The 21,794-nt window shown below is 29.7% G+C and overlaps 1 protein-coding gene across 1 annotated transcript in view; it reads left to right on the plus strand.

Moving 5' to 3' along the window:
• Nucleotides 1–21,794, plus strand: part of LOC142320642 (alpha-tocopherol transfer protein-like) — a 137,110-nt gene that overhangs the window by 90,781 nt on the left and 24,535 nt on the right. The window contains exon 2 of the mRNA XM_075358671.1: nt 3,922–4,086. Within this exon, the coding sequence (XP_075214786.1) occupies nt 3,922–4,086 (165 nt within the window). The remainder of the gene's footprint in view (nt 1–3,921; nt 4,087–21,794) is intronic.

The raw sequence follows: 21,794 nt of genomic DNA on the forward strand, positions 1-21,794 counted from the left end.
TGTTACTTTAGTTATTTTTTATTCAAGTAACCGAAGGCACGTGTGGAGGCAGTCGCATCGCATATACAGTAACATTGGCAGTGACTGTGTTTGTTGAGCCGCCGCGCTGTACACCGTCGCACCCATTAAAAAATAAAAATTCAAAAAAACCAAAAATGGTTTTTAAATATTTATCTGAAGAGTATTTTAAAGCCCAAATCCACTGAATATCTCGTTTAGTTAGTCGGAAATGGGGGAAATTTGTAATCATTAAAATTTGAAAGTTTTTTTTTACCTTTCTTTTCACCCCTATCAAAGTCGGAATTTCGGAAAATCTATAAATCTGTTATAAGGTACACACACATAAAAAAACAAGCTGATATCTATATTTTTTTACCGAGAAATTCAATGTAGAGTAAATATATCATTGTTTACTCCATTTTAACCCTTTTATTTCTGAAAAAATTCTTTCTTAGTATGAAAAACTAAGTAAAAAAAATTTAATTTATTTTTCTTTTCGTTTTTTCTGGGCGTTGATTACGAATCGCTTATGACATGTTATTTTTTTACATATACACTAGCGTTCCCAGTCACGATTTCACCCATTTATTTATAAATAAAAATTATTTAATCTGTAATAATGCTTTTAGATTTTCATTAAATCCTGTTAAAACGGTTTTGTATTAATACAGGAGTTAAGGATAAAAAACGAATTTTTGCTCAACGCTTAAATATATATGGCCGCCCTGATAAGGGCCGATTTAGAATAACACTAAAAAGTGCTATTTGAGGTAAATAGTCTTCGTTGTAAACTATATTGGCAGTTTTTTGTGATGCTAGAATCAATATGCTCTTTTTTCGCGTACATCTGTGTATCTCGCTCGTCGTTTTCTAAATGTTGCCTTGGTAACAATGATGCTTTCAAATATTGGTCAGTTAACTGTAAGGGTTCGTATGCCTCAAAATAACCAGTGGATAAATCACCAGAGATGCGCATCCTTAGTACAGGTGAACGTCCTTACCATGTAAAGTATTATAAAGTTCACCATCGCGGTAAATCTCGAGTACAAATGGAAATAAATCTACCCAGCCGCTACCAACTCACACAATACACCGTAAGTCGAACCTGCAGACATTTGAACGAAATAATTCATCGTAGCTCGGTGTGACCCTCATTATTTTCAGTCATAGTTGAGCTCAACTTGAGTCGCTTCCACAAGCGACTCAATTATTTCCGCATTTCGGTCGCAAATGGCTGTGCATAGTACATGAGACGAGAAAGAGATCGAAAAAGATACGTACCATCACTCCTGCAGTGGGTATAATTATAAGGTAGTAATTCTCTACTAACGTTATTTAATTTTGATACATTTCTGGGATCCTCGTCTCGGCTTCGTCTACGTTATTTAGTTACTTGGGTTTCCCGTCGCAGACAGGCGATATTTAGCCGACAACGGCTAGATTCGCTCTCCCATCCCGTTTGGCCAGAAGGTTCTGCCCTTGGACCCCGCTGTATTAAATTCATGCTTGTGAGAATAATAATTATAAATAAAAATTTAAGCCTGTTCAGTTTGTAAAAAATATCAGTGTATTGAACTTTCTTCATTTGATTAGTACAGGACTCGAAATGTAGTTAGTACAGTTATAACTACCGTACTTCGTACAGGTAAAAATGTATTTTGCCCGTAATTTTAGTCAAGTAAATGGAGTCAGGTGCAGCCAGTCGCGTGGTATAGACAGTAATAGTGGCTGTGTCGGTTGAGCCGTCGCATCCCTTAAAAAAAAATCAAAATTAAACCCGTAAATGATTTTTATATATTTATCTGAAGAGTTTTTGCACAAACCCCTATCTAGTGAATATCTCGTTTAGCAGTCAGAAATGGCGAAAATTTGCAGTCACTGGTTTTTACATATTTACATGAAAATTACACACACAAAAAATCAAGCTATATCTTACTGAATAAATCAGGTTTCAAAAACATCAATCCATTTTAACTTTTTAAACTTGGAATTTAAAAAATCTAGAAATTAGTTTTCAAATGTTCACATGAAGATTACACACAGCAAAAATCTAGTTGATATCTTATTTTGTTCCGAGAAATTAAAAAAATAGTAAATTTCATTGTTACTCCATTTTAATCCTTTAAAATCGGAATTTAAAAAAATTCTTCCTTAGTGTACACCGTAAGAACATTTATACAAATTTTTTATACAACATTTATACAAAGTCTTTCTTTAGTATTTGTTGGGAGTTCATGAATCGGTCAAGTTAATAAGGACTGCTTTCTTAATAGGTACTACAGATACGTTTTCTAAATTGTTTAAAACAAAACAAAGAAACGGGATGTGATTATCGACGTTAATATCCATTAATAGAAAAAACTATTTAAAGACATACTTTTTAATAAAAACTATTATTAAAACCATTGATTTCAATATTTAAAATAAAAGTTTTTTCTCTTTTCTGCAAAAGAATTAACTCAAATAAATGTTATTAACTAATTAGTATGGCCATGGCCGTGCCCCTGTTCAATGTAACAGTACCTACGAATAAATTATAGGAAATTATTTTAAAATTGATTGTGTTATTTTATTTATTATTTTTTTTTATAAACAAATGCACGTTATTTAACTACCAGTAGAGCACAGTTACAGGAAACATATGGTGTTCTGCTCGTTGATTTAATCGTTCATATGGGTGTTCTGCTCGTTAATTTAATCGTTCATATGGTTCTGCACATATACTTTATTAATATTTTATGCACAGTAGAATAATTTAGTTTGATCGCTGAATGACTTAATACGCAAAAATTTAACCTCTTAGTTTTAGAGGATTTGAGAGAGATGTAACTTATTATTATTTCTCTATATAATAAATTTTGTTTTGTAAAATGGGAGCGTTGCGGCGGAAGATTATCGGGAATATGTAACGATCACGAATAATCATCCAATGTTATTTCACTTGTATGGATGTATGTATTAGGAGAGATTGGAAGAACCAGTTGTATTCGGTAAGCAGCTCGCTCACAGCATGGGCATTATAATATAAAGCTTTTAGATTGGGTGCTGAATCTTCGGATAATTTCTTAAAAATAATAGCCGTCATTGAACCACACAGATATTTCTAAATGACCCAAAGATACTCGTATCCTTAGCTTAACACAAGTTTAGTGATCGTAAATGCAAAATTTACAGAATAACATAGGACAAGAAATGATAAAGGAATATTTGAAATGTTATTTTTTCCATTTCGAGCGTGTACGCATTTTAGAACGGAAAATGAGGTGAATGGAACGGTAAATAAATAGTTTTCAAAACTTTGCTGGGAATCGAATCCGAGAGGTTAGCGTCCTAATCATTACATACATGGATAAAGGAAAAAGAGAAAGTAACTGTAAAGGGAAAAATTTATCCTCGCAGAAGTCGAGAAACCCCCATCCAAGGAGCTTCTTCAAGACCTCCTTCAAGCAGAAGGAGACTTCCAGCCCACAATCACTAGGGAGATCGTAGTATCGTTACCTAGAATGAAAACTCTTAATGCTAATCAACGATTAGTTAGTATATACTTATGATTACTTAGTATTATCTACTTGTTTAGTATGTTTAGAAGAAAGTGATTTTCCAAAGAACCAGAGCCACATGAGAGAAGAAACTCAGGGTTCCTTAAGAAAAGCAAAGTCCTCGTAGATTCCCAAATATGATGTTATAGAATTTACCCAGCTGAACTATATATTATTCAGCTCAAAGTATCTACCACAAACAGCTTTTACCTAAGCTAAATATACAGTGACATCTAAATTTATAATAAGTTACTTTACAATTTTGGGGAGAAAAATTATCAGTTTATCCTGTAAAAATAAACTGGATTATTATATGTACATATTAATTTTTCTACAGTACATTTTATCATCATTTTAAATTTAATTTGTTTTTTTATTTTAGATGATGAAATTGAGGAACTACAAGATGATATTGATCTTGCGTATTCACCAAAAACAGATCCATTGGATATATCTAAAGAGTTAAGAGTTAGAGCTGAAGAAGAACTAAAAGAAACACCAGAAAAATTGAAAGAAAATATTAATAAATTAAGACAATTAGTTCTCTGTAAGTATTCTAAACTTTTTTGGAAAATAATTGCACATAACTAAATGATTTCCCATAAAATTTGTACAACTTATAACTTATTTTATTTACAGACATTAAATACAGTTTTTATTAAATTTCATGCAAAGTAAACATAAAATAATAATAGTAATACTAAAAGTATTATGTACTTATTTATTATATATATATATAGTATAGTATATATAAATATATACAAGTGTATATATATAGTATATATATTATGTATATATATATATATATATGTATATATATATATATATATATATATATATAATACTATACTATTTATATATTGTGTACTTTATGAATATTTTTGCAATTTATTATTAATCTGTCAATAATTTGATCCATAAGTGTAAAAATGTGTTACACTGTACATTGAATGTTAGTGATGTAATAATTTTGGTGTGTGTGTGTGTTGTGTTTTAGCACAATTGTTGTGACTTGCTTTATAAGATCTCTGCCAGTCCTTATCCATTAATAGATAACACCATATAAATACATATATGTAAATAGTAAAACGTAAAATGTGATATTTTAAATTGCAGAAATTTTTCATCTGTTTTGAATCATAAAATTTATGATACGCAATTTATCAGGGTTTTAGTATTTTATTTATTATTATTATTATACTTATACATTTTTAATTATTATACTTCATAGTAAGAATGTATACCTTTCATATAGTCCTAAGTAACTAAGGGTAAGTACTACTTACCCTTTGATTTGCTGTTCATCCACCACCATTTTGATATTATCTCAAGATATTTTATTCAATTACTTTTGTTCCATTATGGTGTGTTTACCTGAATAACAATTGATGGTGTAGAACCACCTCTATTCTGGCATTTTCAATATTAGTTAAAAAAAAAAAAATTATTTAGATTTTTTTTACACTTATCAATCAAAAATTCTGTATTTTGAAAGAACTACTAAGAATTTTTTGTTTTTGTATATGACTGATTTGTTAATTCAAGATTGTTGATTCAAGCCACTTTGCTGATTGACAGTTACTCTTAACCAGACTGAAGCTGGGTAATTTACTAAATATTGCAAAAAGTATAATTGAAAACGCATTAACTTTATGCATATTAAAACATTGGTCCTCCAGATTGACAGAGTATCAGTTGGTTGATGAATGTACAAAAGCAATAAGAAAATAAAGACCGGGTAGTTGGGTTGAATAGATCATATCTCCAGGGTATATTTGAAAACTGAAGAAGTGTGAAGAAAGAATAAAATGACAGCAGTATCTACCATATTTAATTAAGCAGCGGTTCCCTTAGATCATTGAAGTAATTAAACAACATTAGGAATAGTTTCAATTCATGACTTTCTTGTGTTATATTATTTGTTCCTCATAACTAATACCTTATGCAATGCCTGCATAAATAAACTATAAATATTTATGTTATATACTTTTTCTTTTTGTCTTCAGTCATTTGACTGGTTTGATGCAGCTCTCCAAGATTCCCTATCTAGTGCCAGTTGTATCATTTCATTAAACCCACTACATCCTACATCCCTGCACAATTTTTCCCATCTACCTGACTCTCCAATATCAAAGCGACTATTCCACAATGCCTTAATATGTAACCTATAAGTCTGTCTCTTCTTTTAACTATATTTTTCCAAATGCTTCTTTCATCATCAATTTAGCTGCAATACCTCTTCATTCGTCATTTTATCCACTCATCTGATTTTTAACATGAGAAGTTTCACTTCAGGTTACTCCATCCAATATAAAGCTACGCTCCAAACATATACTTTCAAAAATCTTTTCCTGATGTTTAATTTTTGATGTAAAGAATTTATATTTCTGACTGAAAGCTCACTTTACCTGAGCTATTCAGCATTTTATATCGCTTCTTCATATTTAGTAATTCTACTTCCCAAATAACAAAATTCTTCTACCTCCATAATCTTTTCTCTTCCTATTTTTATATTTAGTGTCCATCTACATTATTTCTACTACATTTCATTACTTTCATTTTGTTCTTTATTTTCATGCAGTAGTTCTTTTGTAGGACTTCATCTTTATACTTTAATAATCTTTATACTTTCACCTTTCACTGTTACTCTGGATCTAAATTGTTCTTTAATATTAATCGCTAGTTCTATGTAAAGATTAAAAAGTAATGGGGATAGAGAACATTATTGTCGGTTTGGAACTATCGACTTCCAAATCAGCTGATTTGGGAAGACGCATTCACCATTAGACCAAGCCGGTGGGTACGTACGAAAGGCTGCCTCATCATTAAATAAGGTATCAAGATTAATAGGATTGTTTTCGACACGATGTTTTCATCATCTTTGCAACAAACTGATACCGTTGTCGGCGATCATTTGATTATTTATATTAAAATGATTTAATATGAATTGTAACCTAACCTTTTCTCTCGCACACGGAAACCGCTTATGAATAGTGGACGAGAAATTTTGAGTTAGTAACTAACTCGCCTAATTGACTTTCCAGGGCTAGCAGTGAATGCATCGCGGACACGATCCACTGTCTCGTCACTAACCGAAACTTTTTGATGATTTCCAGTTTGTGAAAGGAAAGCTTCCAGTTTCTCTTAAAAGACGAATCTCATTGACGTATAGACTTGGATGTAGGAGGATGAGTTCGTATAGGCCGTTGAACACGCGTAAGTGGTTGAAACTCTGTTAACCAAACCACGCAATGAACCTTCTGTTGTGGGGGTTTACATCTCGACCGACTACTGTTGACAATTGCATTGTGAGAGTCGGTTTGCCTGTGCAAGCATTTTCCGTTGACCTTGAGAGTACACAGAACAAATCTTTGAGATATTTCCTGTCGATTGAGTCTATGTTTTAAGAGATTACGACTGGCTTTCTAAATATAGGCATTAGATGCTTTTAGATCCGGACACTTTGTATTTCATAACCAAAGATTTTACTCGTTCGGTAAGCACAGGTCTATGCTTCAATGTTCTAAGGAGTAATTTTTGAATTGTAGTAATTATTTATAGATGTTTTTAATTTTCTGTAGACTGATTTTTCAAACTGATTTGCCATATTTATCCGATTGGATAGTATATTAAGATATAAACATAAACTCTCAAATAGAGCTTATTATAGATTCAACGTCTGAATAATTTTAATTTTAAAACGTTATTAATTTATGACAAGCAAGATTAGTGTAAGTAAACTGTAAAATATTAAATCAAATTGAAGCATTTCTTTGCGTAGATATGTTATACAAGTTTTTCATTTGCTAACAGGTCTCCATCATGTTTTAACTAGAAAATTAATTTACCAAACTCACGTTAATTTATTTTGGCAAATAGAACGTAGATATCGATGAACATTAAAATGTGTGAAAAAAATAGATCTTAATGAAAGATTCAAGGAGTAAAAAATAAAATAGAGCTTTCTCGAATTAAATTTTTAGATTTATTCTGAAGTTGTATAATCGTCAGTAGCATATTAAAATAGTGTATTTCGTATGTGATAATTAACGAGTAAGTCATTAGGAACAGCAATTCATTATATACTTGTAGCAGAAGTAAAAGTTGAATAACTATGAACGTGGAATTCTTGAATATTGATGCTTTTAGACCTTTATCATTGAGTAAATATGTGTATGGGTACAGCCTCGTAACCTAGGTGAGTGACCCCCCGCCATCAGAAGTGAAGATATTTGCTTAACATAACGTAATATACGTTCTCGGAACGAAACATCATCGTTTCCTAATCTACTACGAGCGTCGGTGCATGTTGGTCAATGAGGAGGAGCAGATCTTAATCCGTAGGTGTAATTTAAAATCATTTAAAAGCTCTCACAATTCGGCCATCGTTTCAGTTTGGCGTGTTTCCAATCTTTTATTCTATGCTCACGGCTTTTCGTTATAACTAGGACAAAAGAAAATTGAAATTTAAAATTCAGCTTTATTGTGGTAAATAACGGAATACGAAACAGTGGGATCGATCGCATTCAACGTAAAGGAAATCCTTACTAGGAAAATTTTCAATACTTTTAAAAAATATTGGAAATTTACTAGCCTTCATAAAACATAATTTTTTTTTAATGTCTTTGTGTTCTGTACAGGTAGAACTATAATCTGATTTATAAAACAGACATAGCTGTTTAATTTTTATTATGTTTATATAATTTTTTAGTGTTAAACATTTTTGAAAAGATAAAATTTTAACATTTATTATACATCCCCAAATTGTTAGTTGTGGGAATTGTATTTGATTATTATTTATTATGTTTGTTGCTTTTGTAATATTATTGCTGTTATTATCATGTTCTACGGATTCCATAAAAACCGCTTGCTACATGATAGAAAATAAATTTAAAAAAATCTGTTGTGTACATCGCATGACTTGTACGCCTATTAAATTACGTAAACACATTTTTTGCTGCAGTTCGTTTAAACTTATTTCATTTGAAAGTAAGATACGATCTCCAAATTGTTTAATGAAGTGGACAGTTAGACAATTGCTAAAATATTTATTAACATAAAATATTTATACAATTATTAATTCAACAAATTTACATGAAATATTAGGATAGAGTAAAAGTCTCTTTATTACTCGTATTACTAGATAATTATTCGTATCTTCGTGATTAATAAAAGTTTTAAATTTCTAATGTGTCATATAAATAAAAGTTAATAATAATTAAACTATTCCGTTTAGTGAACTCCTGTATACTGGTTACAAATATTAATTTTTCGACCTTACGGTGTAAAATATTCATTTTTTATTGGATTATTAGGTGAATAATCAAAAATGAAAAAGAAATAATCGTACAGGAAAAAGAAAGATAACATAAAGAAATATATCTCAAAAAAGACAAGAAGATGAATATGGAGGGGAAGAAAATGTTAAGAACTAGGGAAGAATAAAAAAAATTAAGAGAAGAGAGAAAGAAAATGTTAAAACCAAAGAAAGAATAAAGATTGAACGTGTACAACAAATGTAGATCAGAAGAATTATATCAAACCAAAGAGCGATTAAATGATTAGTAATAAAAAACAAACTAAATGATGATCAACTCCGACTTAAAGAGAATATTGTCCAACAATATCAGAGGAATAATGAACTAAAAGATAAGAATTTTTTGCAATTTATTAAAGATCGGGCATGTATGTCTCAGTGCAGTATATATGATCTTCTTTTCAGGGTATAGTTAACTTTAATGTAAATAAACAGAAATTCCAGGAAATTAAATAAAATTAAACAGAAATTAAAACTAGAAAATCCAAAAATAATAGGATTCTAAATAATAATTTTCAATTAACATTAAATAATCAGATGTTTCACCAAATCTGTTAGATATACATATATACAATAATGCATATATACAATAATGTATACATATACATGTATACATATACATGTATGAGTATACATGTACATGTATGAGTATACATGTACATGTATACAATATCCACATTTTTAAAAATACATTAAATTTTATTTCACTAAGAACTTCAGATTTTTTTATTATTGTTGAGTAATTATTTTTTGTAAAACTCTTTTTACAATCACAGATTAATCAATACATTTAAATTAAAAAAAAAAAAAACAAAAGGAGATCGGTCCGATTCGAACCGATGTGCCTTCCCTTTAAGATCAAAATATTTGATTAATTAAAATTTTAATTTTAATTTCGATTGCAATAAAAAGTGAGATGCACAACTAGATGTTACAACAGTGCTATTTCTAAAATTTCAATATCCTACAGCTAATCGTATTTGAGTTATGCGAGATACATACATACGAACAGACGTCACGCCGAAACTAGCCAAAATGGTTTCAGGGATGGTCAAAATGGATATTTCCGTTGAAATTTGAAAACCGAGATCACAATACATCGTTTACTTAGTACAAGGAAGTAAAAAAAGTTAAAGAAAAAAGGAGATGAAATCTGAAGACCGACATTTTCGCGATCATAATACTTCCTTTACTTCGTATAGGAAGTAAAAATGATAAAAGAATAGATATAGTCGAATAATAGATTATAGTCGAATATTTTATAAATCGTATTTACGGCTATTTTTGTAAAGTAATTGCTAAATTTATTATTAATGTCGTAAATAATAGTTTCTTGTTAATCAGTTTTTACTATTCTGTTAAAAGTGAAATGGGGTTTAATCACTCAGTTTTAGTTTAGCTAGAATGATGAACTAAATACAAATCAACAAATAGTTTTTCCTTTAGCTAATTTTTACAGTTATTTTCCAACAAAAACCAGTTCCTTTGGATTAACCATGTTATATGCTTAATTGTTTTATTATTTTTAATAAATAAAAATTAGGTATATGAAAATTTACAATGCAGATGGCAAACCACACACTTCTTGATAACTTTTTCTTATATTACAAGGAATTCCATTTCAAGTGATATAAATCTTAGTTATTTCTGACTTTGCTTGTTGTTGAACTTAATCTTGATTACACATAGATAATACTAAATAATTTATTTACTAAACAATTTACTTAGCCTTGAAAATAATCTGTCAGCATTATATTATGCAATTCAAACATCCAATTTCCATCACCTTTCTAATGGAACAGATTTAGTTGATATTTTAATGTCAAACATTTTAATATTTTAATATTAAACGGAAGTTTAATATTTTTATTAAGTATTTTCGGGACTTTTTTTTGTAAAAATATCTAAGAGTTGTGCAAAGATGAAATACTAGGGCAAATTCCATTCTTCTTATTTATACGTTAGTTATTTTATATTATCGTTACATATGTTGAAAAAATAGCTTAATGCCTTGAAAGCAACAAATTTTTTTTGTATATTTTGAAAAATGGATCAATTGACCTTTTGAAGTACATGATCCGTACAGTCTTTGGGCTATACCTGTACCAGTAAGATGTACTTATTGATAAAATCTATTACACAAATGTTTAATTAAATTAAGAAATTATATTGATTTGTGCTAACAAAGTCTTAAAACTTTGTTAGCATAAACTTTGTCAACTTAAAACAAAGACCAAAAATCACAAATTCGTATTCTGTTTAACTGTCTTAACAAAATGATTAATAAAATAAAAAAATATATCTATGATGTCTAACCCAATACTACACTGTACTAATTAATACATTAACGTTATACGTTAAGTGAATTCAAATTAGCATAAAATATGAAAACCCACCGGGTTGGTCTAGTGGTGAACGCGTCTTCCCAAATCTGCTATTTGAAAGTTGAGAGTTCCAGCGTTTCAGTACCAGTAAAGTTAGTTATTTTTACTCGGATTTGAATACTAGATAGTGGATACCGGTGTTCTTTGGTGATTGGGTTTCAATTAACCATACATCATCGAATGGTCGAACTAACTAGTCATCCTCATTCATCCTTTGAAGTATTATCTGAACGGTAATTACCGGAGGCTAAACAGGAAAAAGAAAGAAATCATAAAATATTGAATAGTTTTTTTAAGCGATTTAATTATTTTTAAGCCATTTCCTTTTTACGGTATTTAAATTAATTAGAACTGAGTATTGAAATTACAGAATTATAATATGTTGTTTTGTATCATACAAGTAAAAAAATGACCTTTTACGTGAATGAGAATTTACATAAAATAATACTCAGGGATGATTGATACAGTAAACAGCAGGATATTAATTATAGTACTTAAACAATCAGCTGAAATTTATATAAATGTCCAGTAACATTTATTTGGGCATATTTTGTTAATATAATACAATTCTCTTAACTAGCCCAAATGTTATAAACTTCAATGACGTTTTAAGTATGCTATAATGAAGGAAGTGTCACAATAACTTTCGTTTATAAATTCACCTACGAATAAATAAATACTTAATAATTTTATATATAATTTGAGTTTGTCTGTTTGTATCACCATCACGCGAGAACAAACCCAATCGATCACTTCTAAATTTGCAGGATACATTCGTACATTATGACAGGGAAGTTTTTAAGCCACAGATCGAAGGTCCTCCATTGGAGGTGAAATTGTGAAATAGATATTTAAAATACAACTAATGCTTTTATTTATTATATTATTTGTCAACACGGCAACAGAAATAGGTATGGAGTTTTCCTCTGTCTACTGCCTTTTGTAATTTAGTTTCTTTTTCAGATTTCTTTAAGGCCTGAATACTTAAATTGTTATTTATCAGTATTATCACAAACATGAGGGTAACGAACAATGCGGGAGTTCACGGGGTGGATCCCTCTGGCCAGTCGGGAATAGCGAGATCTGCCGGCGTCGTGGCCCTTGGAAGCCCCGGGACTCGTTTGGGGCGACCTAGGCCGCGGCGGTACAGTAGGCGGAGCCCCCTGTAGACGGTCGGGTTAGCGAAGCGAGCCCCGACCGGGAAATTTATTAATTTTGTCGGGAAATAATTTTCAGATTTAAGTACGTTTTCATAATTTAATCACTATACGTACGTAGGCATGAAGCGAAAGAAACTATTATCTGTTCGGCGTATATCTTGTTCGTATATTTTAATACGAATAACTTGTAGAAAAATCTACTGATCTCCTTAACAATAAATACAGCAGTTTTAAATTAACTAAAAATAATAATAAAGTGTTTAAAATGCGATTCTTTTCTTATGATGACTATCATTAATGGTATCACCGATAACACGAAAATCGGAAACAATTTTACATAATAGCAGAATATTGTTTAACTGACAGTCATTGGCTTTCAACGTTTGGAAAAATTAATAAAACATTCGAATTTTTTATGCCTTTCGACGTTAAAAAAAAAAGAAAAGCTGACAAAACAATTGTAGGACTTCTCCGTTTTAAGTTGCGTTCCGGTTATATAAAACCGCGCATTTAAACAAAATGCGCGGCTTACACACACAACTTGATCAATATTTTTAATTAAGTATTTATTTTATTTAAAGGTAGTGTTTTCGTTTATTTAATTAAATGATTCTAATTAAAGCGCGCGCGCATACCGCATTTAATTTGCGCGGATGTAGCGGTACTAGCGGTGACGGTCGGCACTAACTAATGTAATTTCACAACTGAAATTGCAGAAATTTTGCTTTGTACAGTCGGCAGACTGGTGTAACCGCGAGACTTAAAAGTAACAGGAACCGAGTCAACCGGGCGATCAAGTTCGAGACCCCACCTTGACAGAGTTACTTTTTTACACTTTAAATATTATTCATTGGTTTAATTCTATCACCCACCTATGACGTCGCAACATATCAGTAGTTTAGAGCATTTTTTGGATGGGGTGCGATTTTGAAATTTTTTTTCAAATATTGTTATTAATTGTTAACAATTGTGCCTTAGAAAAATATGACCTTAATTAGTCGAAATCTCGAAGTACTAAGGGTGACCTTGCTCTACAGCGTCATCCCTTTGACCTTTTAGTTGAAAATTTAATGGCATCAATGCCCCGTATATAGAAGTAATCTGAAAACGTTTGTTCAAAGTCGGTCCAGTAGTTCTAGAGATATAAGGTGATTTAGAGGCCAACATCGAACACACGTACTTACGAACATTAACACCCGGAAAATTTGCATCCGGTTTTTTTTGTTTTTTATTTTTTGGGTTCCTTAGGTGACAAAATTTCGATCCGGTGAAAACCACGTATGCCCAAATTGGACCGATTACAATACTTTGCTTTCTAGAGCTTATAGATCTCTGCTATAACGCTATCTAGACAGGAAAGTAAAACAACAAACTGGATATACGTGCTTAATAATGCATGAGCAGTTTATATTTTTACTTTTTCAACGCAATACAAATTTAATTAAATATTTTCATTACATGAAAAAAATTCGATAATAATAAATACAGTGTATGTGTCTGTATCCACTTGACAATTTTTTTTTTTTTTTTTTAATTATGAATATTATGTCAGTGGGAACTATAATTTTCAATTCTGTTTCAAAGAAATTCAAAATATATTTGAATAACTATCAGTAATTTTTAATTACTGATACTTAAAACCTTGATGTGTGTGAAATACGTTTTTCTAAACATATTTTTTTTCATTGTTTAACTTTTTTAAAGTTTTATCTTCATCTAATGATTATTCATAATTTTTTTAGCTTTTTTCTACAACGATGTCTGAAAAATACAACTTGTTTTTTTTATCTCGTAAATAATTATAATAAAAAAGTGACTATACTATGAATTAGAGGAGTATGTTAAAAAGAAAAATAAGCAGTGTGATGATGACATTGCTTATAGTTAAAGTATTGAGCCAGGTAATTGGTGTTTATTAACGACTGAATATTTGAATGAATTATTGATTTAAAGAGGCCTGATAAAAAAAAAGACATTTATTGTCACGGGTTACAAAAAAAATTTGTTCAATGACTTGTAGATTTTTTAAAAACAAATTTAAATAAAAAAGTGTTTAATTAGAATTTTTAAAAACACTTTTCTTTGTTATATCACTGTAATCATCACTGTTGTTGTAATATTATTGATTGATTACTTATTAAAATTACTTACTTAAAATTTTTTATCTCGTAAAGAATAAGTAATTTCAATATTAATTTTACCTAATATTAAACTAAAATAATTTCCCCGCTATTTTGTTTGAATATTTTGAAACCTTAATTGAAAACAAATAAAAAAAAGATTGAACGCAAATACAGTTTTCTTTTTAAAATAAATACAAATCTAGATATTTACTTTCATTATTCGTTTGTTTGTTTATGTTATGTAAAATAAAAAACAGTATTGTATAACAATAACGGTTTTCGATAAACTACCATTATGTGTGCGTTCATGAATTTAAAAATAAATACAACAGTAATAATTATTTACGCTTGTTGATGACATAACACGCGAAAATAAAACACTGTGTTTTTATTTGAAAATATTTATTTTCGCTCAACGATGAAATTTTCATAAGAAGACACTACTAAAACTTATTCGCGACTAGTATAGTATGTACATACTTTTTTCTACAGAGTTTCTAGTTAGGCCTTCTACTGATCGTTATACTGACTACGTATATTGATCATATATTCTATTTATATATAACGTTATATATTCTATTCAACGAATACTTTATTACCTATTTTTGGCATTACCTTTCTTTCTTGCGCTTTAGAAATAGAAATAATGCTTGGTCCAAAATATTTTAACGCTTCCATATAACGGAGCACATAAGAATAATGTAAAAGAATTCAACTGAACGAATGATTGAGATTGTTTTTACATATGGGCATCATAGTCATGGCGGCAGTTTGTTGTAATACGTACTTACAGGTGTTTGAAGCTTATAACTTAAGCGGAAACATACAGTTTCCGGCGAAAAATAATGTTAAAGCTCAAGATAGTTAGTTATTCATTATTCGTAATATTAAATTTTTTTTTTAAATTACTTCGAAATTCTATCAATATTATCTACATAAATATTTCATTTTTGGCTTAATCGTGCCCATGAAGCGAATTTAACACGTTTTCTGAGATTTACTAAGTATTTAAAGAAATAATTTGTATTATACTAAATTTTCAGTTTATTGTAATTTTTTTTTATAACTAGGTATAAAAGACAAAAGGTACTTCGGGATAACCTAATTTAAATATTTTAAAAGTTATATATGTATATTTTAGTCCCAATTGCTTTTGTTTAATTTTAAACTTTACAATTGTGAGGCCCTTTCTTTCGTGCTTCAAGTCTTATTATATTTGGATAAAAAATTTATAGCATATTACTGATAAAAATATCATTCCAGCTAAATAAATTATGATCCATAAAGTGAATTTATATCTAAAATAATAGTATAATTTATTGATTACTTTATATTACTTTTCATAATTATTATCCTTAAAAAAATTAGTCATAAATAAAAATTAATTAGGTTACAATAAAAATAAATCCCATCTGAAGATGGGATTGAGGAATCTCGATCCCATACGAGTATTTTGTGCACAGATTTATCCAACATTTTCTGATAGATAAAAAATTGTGTAATCATGTTCATAAATTTAGAAATGATGGCCACGTCAATTTTTAAAATCTTAAAATGATTAACTTAAAATGTTAACCCTTAAAATTACTAAATTTAAGTTGACACTAAATTTACTGTATTGTTAAATAAATAATTAACTGTTATTATTAGTTAAATTTATTAATGAGTTAATACAGTAACAGTTGTAACTTATATGCTGCTCGTAACTTATATTGCTGTATTGAGTGTACTGTATTATGGTAGTAATAATTATTACTAATAAAAAATAATTTATTTTCTACAAATTAATAATATTACACTGTCAATCATCTTTACTTGTATGGAAATAACGTGCATGTTCAAAAAGTGAAATACAAGTAAATGGCAGTCATACATCTTACGTGCATCATTTAATTTCTTTATTACATATAATTGAGATTAAACGCACCACCTATATGCAGAATGTCTTCCTAATTTCCGTTTGCCAAGTATTTTTTATAATTCTGTGCGAAAGGAAAAAACCGGAAACTTATCTTCTAGAACTTTTTACTGCGAACAAGACTGACGGCGAAGCAAAATAACCATGGAGTTGGAAGAACGTATACAAGATGAATATATTCAGAAAAATTCGAAACTATTTACAATAAAGTTCTTCTGGTGGACAAGGAATAAGTTAATGCAGTGCAGGACGTGTCCTCAGCACATATTACCAGTGCTCATCAGTACTTTGACGATTACTTCCCTGAAAGGTAAATTAGTCGTACAGGATCAAAAAAACTTAGCCCACAAGAGGATAAGTAAAAAGTATCGTTTACTGTACACAAGTACTCAGTGTTGAGATCTCCAGCAGAGAATTGAAGATTTTCTACGTATCAGAGCAACACCAGGAAGTTTTAAAAGCGTGAGATAATCATTTTTGACAAGACACACTTTGCTGAACTCCCACAATATCGCGACACATTTTTTGTTTTTGATTAATAATAAATAATAATAGTAAAACTTAATGTGAATTCTACGCTAGGTGTATTTCACATAGCATTATGGTTGACAGGCAAACACGCAAATAATCTTCAAGATGTACCTGTCTATATTTCTGTTTAGATTTCACCATTTTATTGTAGAAAATGCTGATTCGCACAACTAACGTTGAAAACGGCAGCAAAACTTTTATGACTCTTTGTAATTGTGGCAGGAATACTAACATTGCGCATAAATCCAAAAGGACTGTATTGAAGTGTCTAGAAATTTTGTTTTGATGGAAGAATCCCATGAGAAGTTTGAGTCCATTTTTTCATTAATGGGTTAGATTAATGGCATTTTGTATGTTGATATCGCCAGATGTACCAAAAGAAAATATTATTTAATTTTAACTTTGAAACTGACAAAGTCGGGAGGGAAGTATTTTGTTGAAGTTTGTAACGCATTTAAGTGTTCTTTTATTAACTTCTGTAGGCATTCTTTCTTATTTTGTGTTAGCTGATTTTCAAAATTTTCCTCAGTCTTGAAAAACTCCTTCGTTGAAGGATAAATCCCTCAATTTGGCAACAATGAACGCTCGGTTTATCAAGTGGAAAGAGGAAATTAAGCATTGTTGCAGATGTTCACTATCAAAATCGGCAGGAAGAAAAATTTTGCATATATTGACTGGTAAAATCCCAAAATAAATTTTACAGTACGAAAGGTTTAATAATGGGTAAGCATAAATTAGGTTGTATATAGGACTTCCTAAATTGCATAAAATTTATATTTTTAAATTATAAGATTTTAGCGACACACCCTACGGGACTAAGTAACATCTACTAAGTAACAGTGTGTCGCGACACACGTTGGGAACCACTGCACTAATGCAGAGCCACTTTGCTATAATAAAGTCTCTTTGCTCTAAGAAAATTGAAAGTAAAACATAGTGTTTAAAATTTGTTCAGATTAAATAAATTTTTTCTTCTATTATAATTGCGTAGAATCTATTAAATCGTACTATATTGTTTTCTTGTAATGAAATCATTAAATCATTGACAAGACTGGATGGATCGTATGAAACTGCGTAAAACTATTTATCTATAATTAGTAATCTATTTAAATTATATTGAAACTTTTTGCAAGTTAATTTACAGTAAGTTTAATTAGTTCATTATTCGTGTCTAAAGGATGAGATAAATTCAAGCTTATTCAAATAAATTAATACTAGTGGTGGATAGAGATGATTTCCAGCTGAAAATTATATTAATTTCCTTCAATAAATCAGTTGTGTGAACTATTTGTTCTAAAAATAAGGGTGAAATTTTTGTTTACAAGGAAAGTGTTAACTTCTTAGATAGTAAAACGTGTTTAGATAAAACTAATAATAACCGAGAAATAATAGATAAAACATTGCGGTCACGACAATTTTTGAAATTTATAAAACTTTTTACCCCGCAATTTTTATTTATTTTTTTTTGAGAAAATTTGTGTAAATATTATAAATTATTATTTAAAAACAATCTCTGTTAAAAGGTAAAACATGTTGAAAGTAAAACATAGTGTTTAAAATTTGTTCAGATTAAATAAATTTTTTCTTCTATTATAATTGCGTAGAATCTATTAAATCGTACTATATTGTTTTCTTGTAATGAAATCATTAAATCATTGACAAGACTGGATGGATCGTATGAAACTGCGTAAAACTATTTATCTATAATTAGTAATCTATTTAAATTATATTGAAACTTTTTGCAAGTTAATTTACAGTAAGTTTAATTAGTTCATTATTCAGTGTCTAAAGGATGAGATAAATTCAAGCTTATTCAAATAAATTAATACTAGTGGTGGATAGAGATGATTTCCAGCTGAAAATTATATTAATTTCCTTCAATAAATCAGTTGTGTGAACTATTTGTTCTAAAAATAAGGGTGAAATTTTTGTTTACAAGGAAAGTGTTAACTTCTTAGATAGTAAAACGTGTTTAGATAAAACTAATAATAACCGAGAAATAATAGATAAAACATTGCGGTCACGACAATTTTTGAAATTTATAAAACTTTTTACCCCGCAATTTTTATTTATTTTTTTTTTGAGAAAATTTGTGTAAATATTATAAATTATTATTTAAAAACAATCTCTGTTAAAAGGTGCATTTTTTAAAAAAAACATCTTTTATTCATTTTATACGTGGGATCTAAGCCTTTTATATTTGTTGTGTTACACTCAAGAGTATAAAGTTTATAAAACTTTTATTATTACTAGAGACCGGATTATATGCATTTGCATATTAAGCTCATTCTCACCCGTTATTGCATATTTTCCTTAAAATTTAGTAATGATGCATATTTTCGCTATATTTACAATATTTTTCGGTACAGTAACTAGTTAATAAATGAAATCTTACGTTGAAGACGGCCAAACCTATTAGCCGCACGGCTATTAGAGCGCACTTAGCAGCTGCGTGTCTGTGGTTTTGATAGGATAATATATTATGAGGCCAAATACAACACAGATCACTCGAGACAGACAGACGATACAGTCCTGTGTCGCTCCTGCCTACTGCAGCATTCCTCCTACTAGGCAATTAAATTACGGAGTTACTGTTGACGTGCTCACGTAACTTTAGTTTTTTATTTATTTGAGCAAAGTTTAGTGTATACCCATTTCCAAAGGTAAACAAAAAACTACTTAAGCATGGATTTATGTGAAGTATTGCTTACAAGTAATATTCCTCTTCACAAACTTACAAATCTTAAATTCAAAGATTTTCTGCGAAAATATTGCTTAAATCAAAATATGCCAGATGAATCAACATACCGTAAAGATTACATACCGACAATTTACATACACGTTCTGAAAGAACACAATCAACTCAAGGATAGCATTATTTGGATTTTAGCTGACGAAACTACCGATAGTTGTGGCCGCTACATTGCGAATTTAATTGTCGGTCCATTAAAACTTTCTCGTGGCCTACAAACACCTTGAAAAGAGAAATAATTCTACGATCGCCAGATTTGTGAATGAGCGTATTAAAAAATATTTCCTGACTCTTTTGCAGATGAAAGAGTGTTTATATTTTTCTCAGTTGTTGCTTCCTATATGATCAAGGCAGCCAAAGTCCTCCAAGTACTTAATCTCAATTTGATTAATGTGACGTGCTTTGCTCACGGAGTACATCAATTCGCTGAAGAAGTACGATCCATGTTTGGGAATGTAAATAAACTGATTTCATCAACAAAGAAAGTGTTTCTTAAGGCACCTCCTTTCAATAAGGCCTACAAAGAAAAACTGCCAAATGTGCCTTTACCTCCCGTACCAGTGGTAACTCGATGAGGAACGTGGATTAAAGCTGTACTGTTTTACAATGAACATTTCGAGGCCATCAAAGGTGTAGTAAACGACTTTGATAGTGCAGAGACTAAGGCAGTTTGTCAGTCCAAGGAAGCATTTATCGATTCTAGTATTAAAAAAACATAGCTGTGATTAGCACTCATTTTTCCCACATACCTGCGAGTATTAAAAAAATTGAAACTCAAGGTTTGGCGTTGACTGAATTTATTCAGTTAATGAATAAAATCCGCCAAATGAACACCGCATTGCTAGAGGTATTGCCGAGTAAAGTTAAAGAAAAATTTGAAAACATTTTGAACAATAACCCACGTTTTGAACCTTTGTGTGTTAAATTGATAATTTTATTAATGGGACGGATGAACTTTTGCCAGAAACAATAAGTGCTAAAATGGCACCTAAATTCAAATACTGTCCAGTTACCTCAGTGGATGTGGAACGAACATTTGGAACAGTACCTGATTGTTTACGTTTACAAAAGTAACAAAATGTTAAATAATTGTTAATTATCGAATTTATCGATTTGTTGTTCAACTACTTAGTAATTGCATGCTGATTTTGAAATAAAAAAAAAACCATTTAAAGTTGCATATTTTGACACATTTCATGCATGTTTTAAAGCATTCTTCATGCATATTTGCACATTTCAAGCGTTTTATGTTGCATATAATCCGGTCTTTAATTATTACTAACCGAGCTGTACAATAAAGATTGTAACGAAGCCTACGAATGTTTTTATTTCCTTATTGTTTTATATTTCCTTATATAATTATGTTTTAGATTATTTTACTGTTGTACTAGAATAGAATGGCTATTTTAAGTTTTTAGATGTTTATTTTTATATAAAGAATAAAAAATGTAGTAATTAATGTTAAAATTACTTATAAAATAACTTAGTAATTTACATCAGTTAACAGAAAATTACATGAATCTAAATATAGTGCGTACAATGAAAATAAAAGCTTGTGTTGGAGAAGGTCGAGACTGCATTACTGCCTGAAAACATTTACACCCATCTAATAGAACAATAATAATAGTGTTGTACCTTTTACTTAATGCACGTTTAATTTATTATTGTTTTCTTGTTTTATTAGTTATAATCCATTATTACGTAATTAGTATTAATAGTTAAATAAAGATTCAAAAACAAGAATTTTAATAGTTATTTTTACCGTAAAATATTCGTAACTAGTGCTTGAACGTACGTTATATCCGCAATGACACTTAACTAGATGTACGTTTATTATTGTACAATTCCTTTTTGTTCAATATTTAGAATTTTTTATCGTTTAGAATTATCAATTTTTTTTTTGTTGTAAGATTGTTTTCATTATTGATGAACACTTACTTGAAATTTACATTATACATCCAGTTACTGTGCAAGTTACCATCTTCTCGGAACAGTTTTCATCGGAACAGTTAGTTTTACTGCCACTGTTTAGATGTATGATAAATTTTTATCTTCTTATATCCAGTTTCA

This window comes from Lycorma delicatula, chromosome 2 (assembly GCF_047948215.1).
Source record: "Lycorma delicatula isolate Av1 chromosome 2, ASM4794821v1, whole genome shotgun sequence".
In the NCBI taxonomy this organism is placed as follows: Eukaryota; Metazoa; Arthropoda; class Insecta; order Hemiptera; family Fulgoridae; genus Lycorma; species Lycorma delicatula.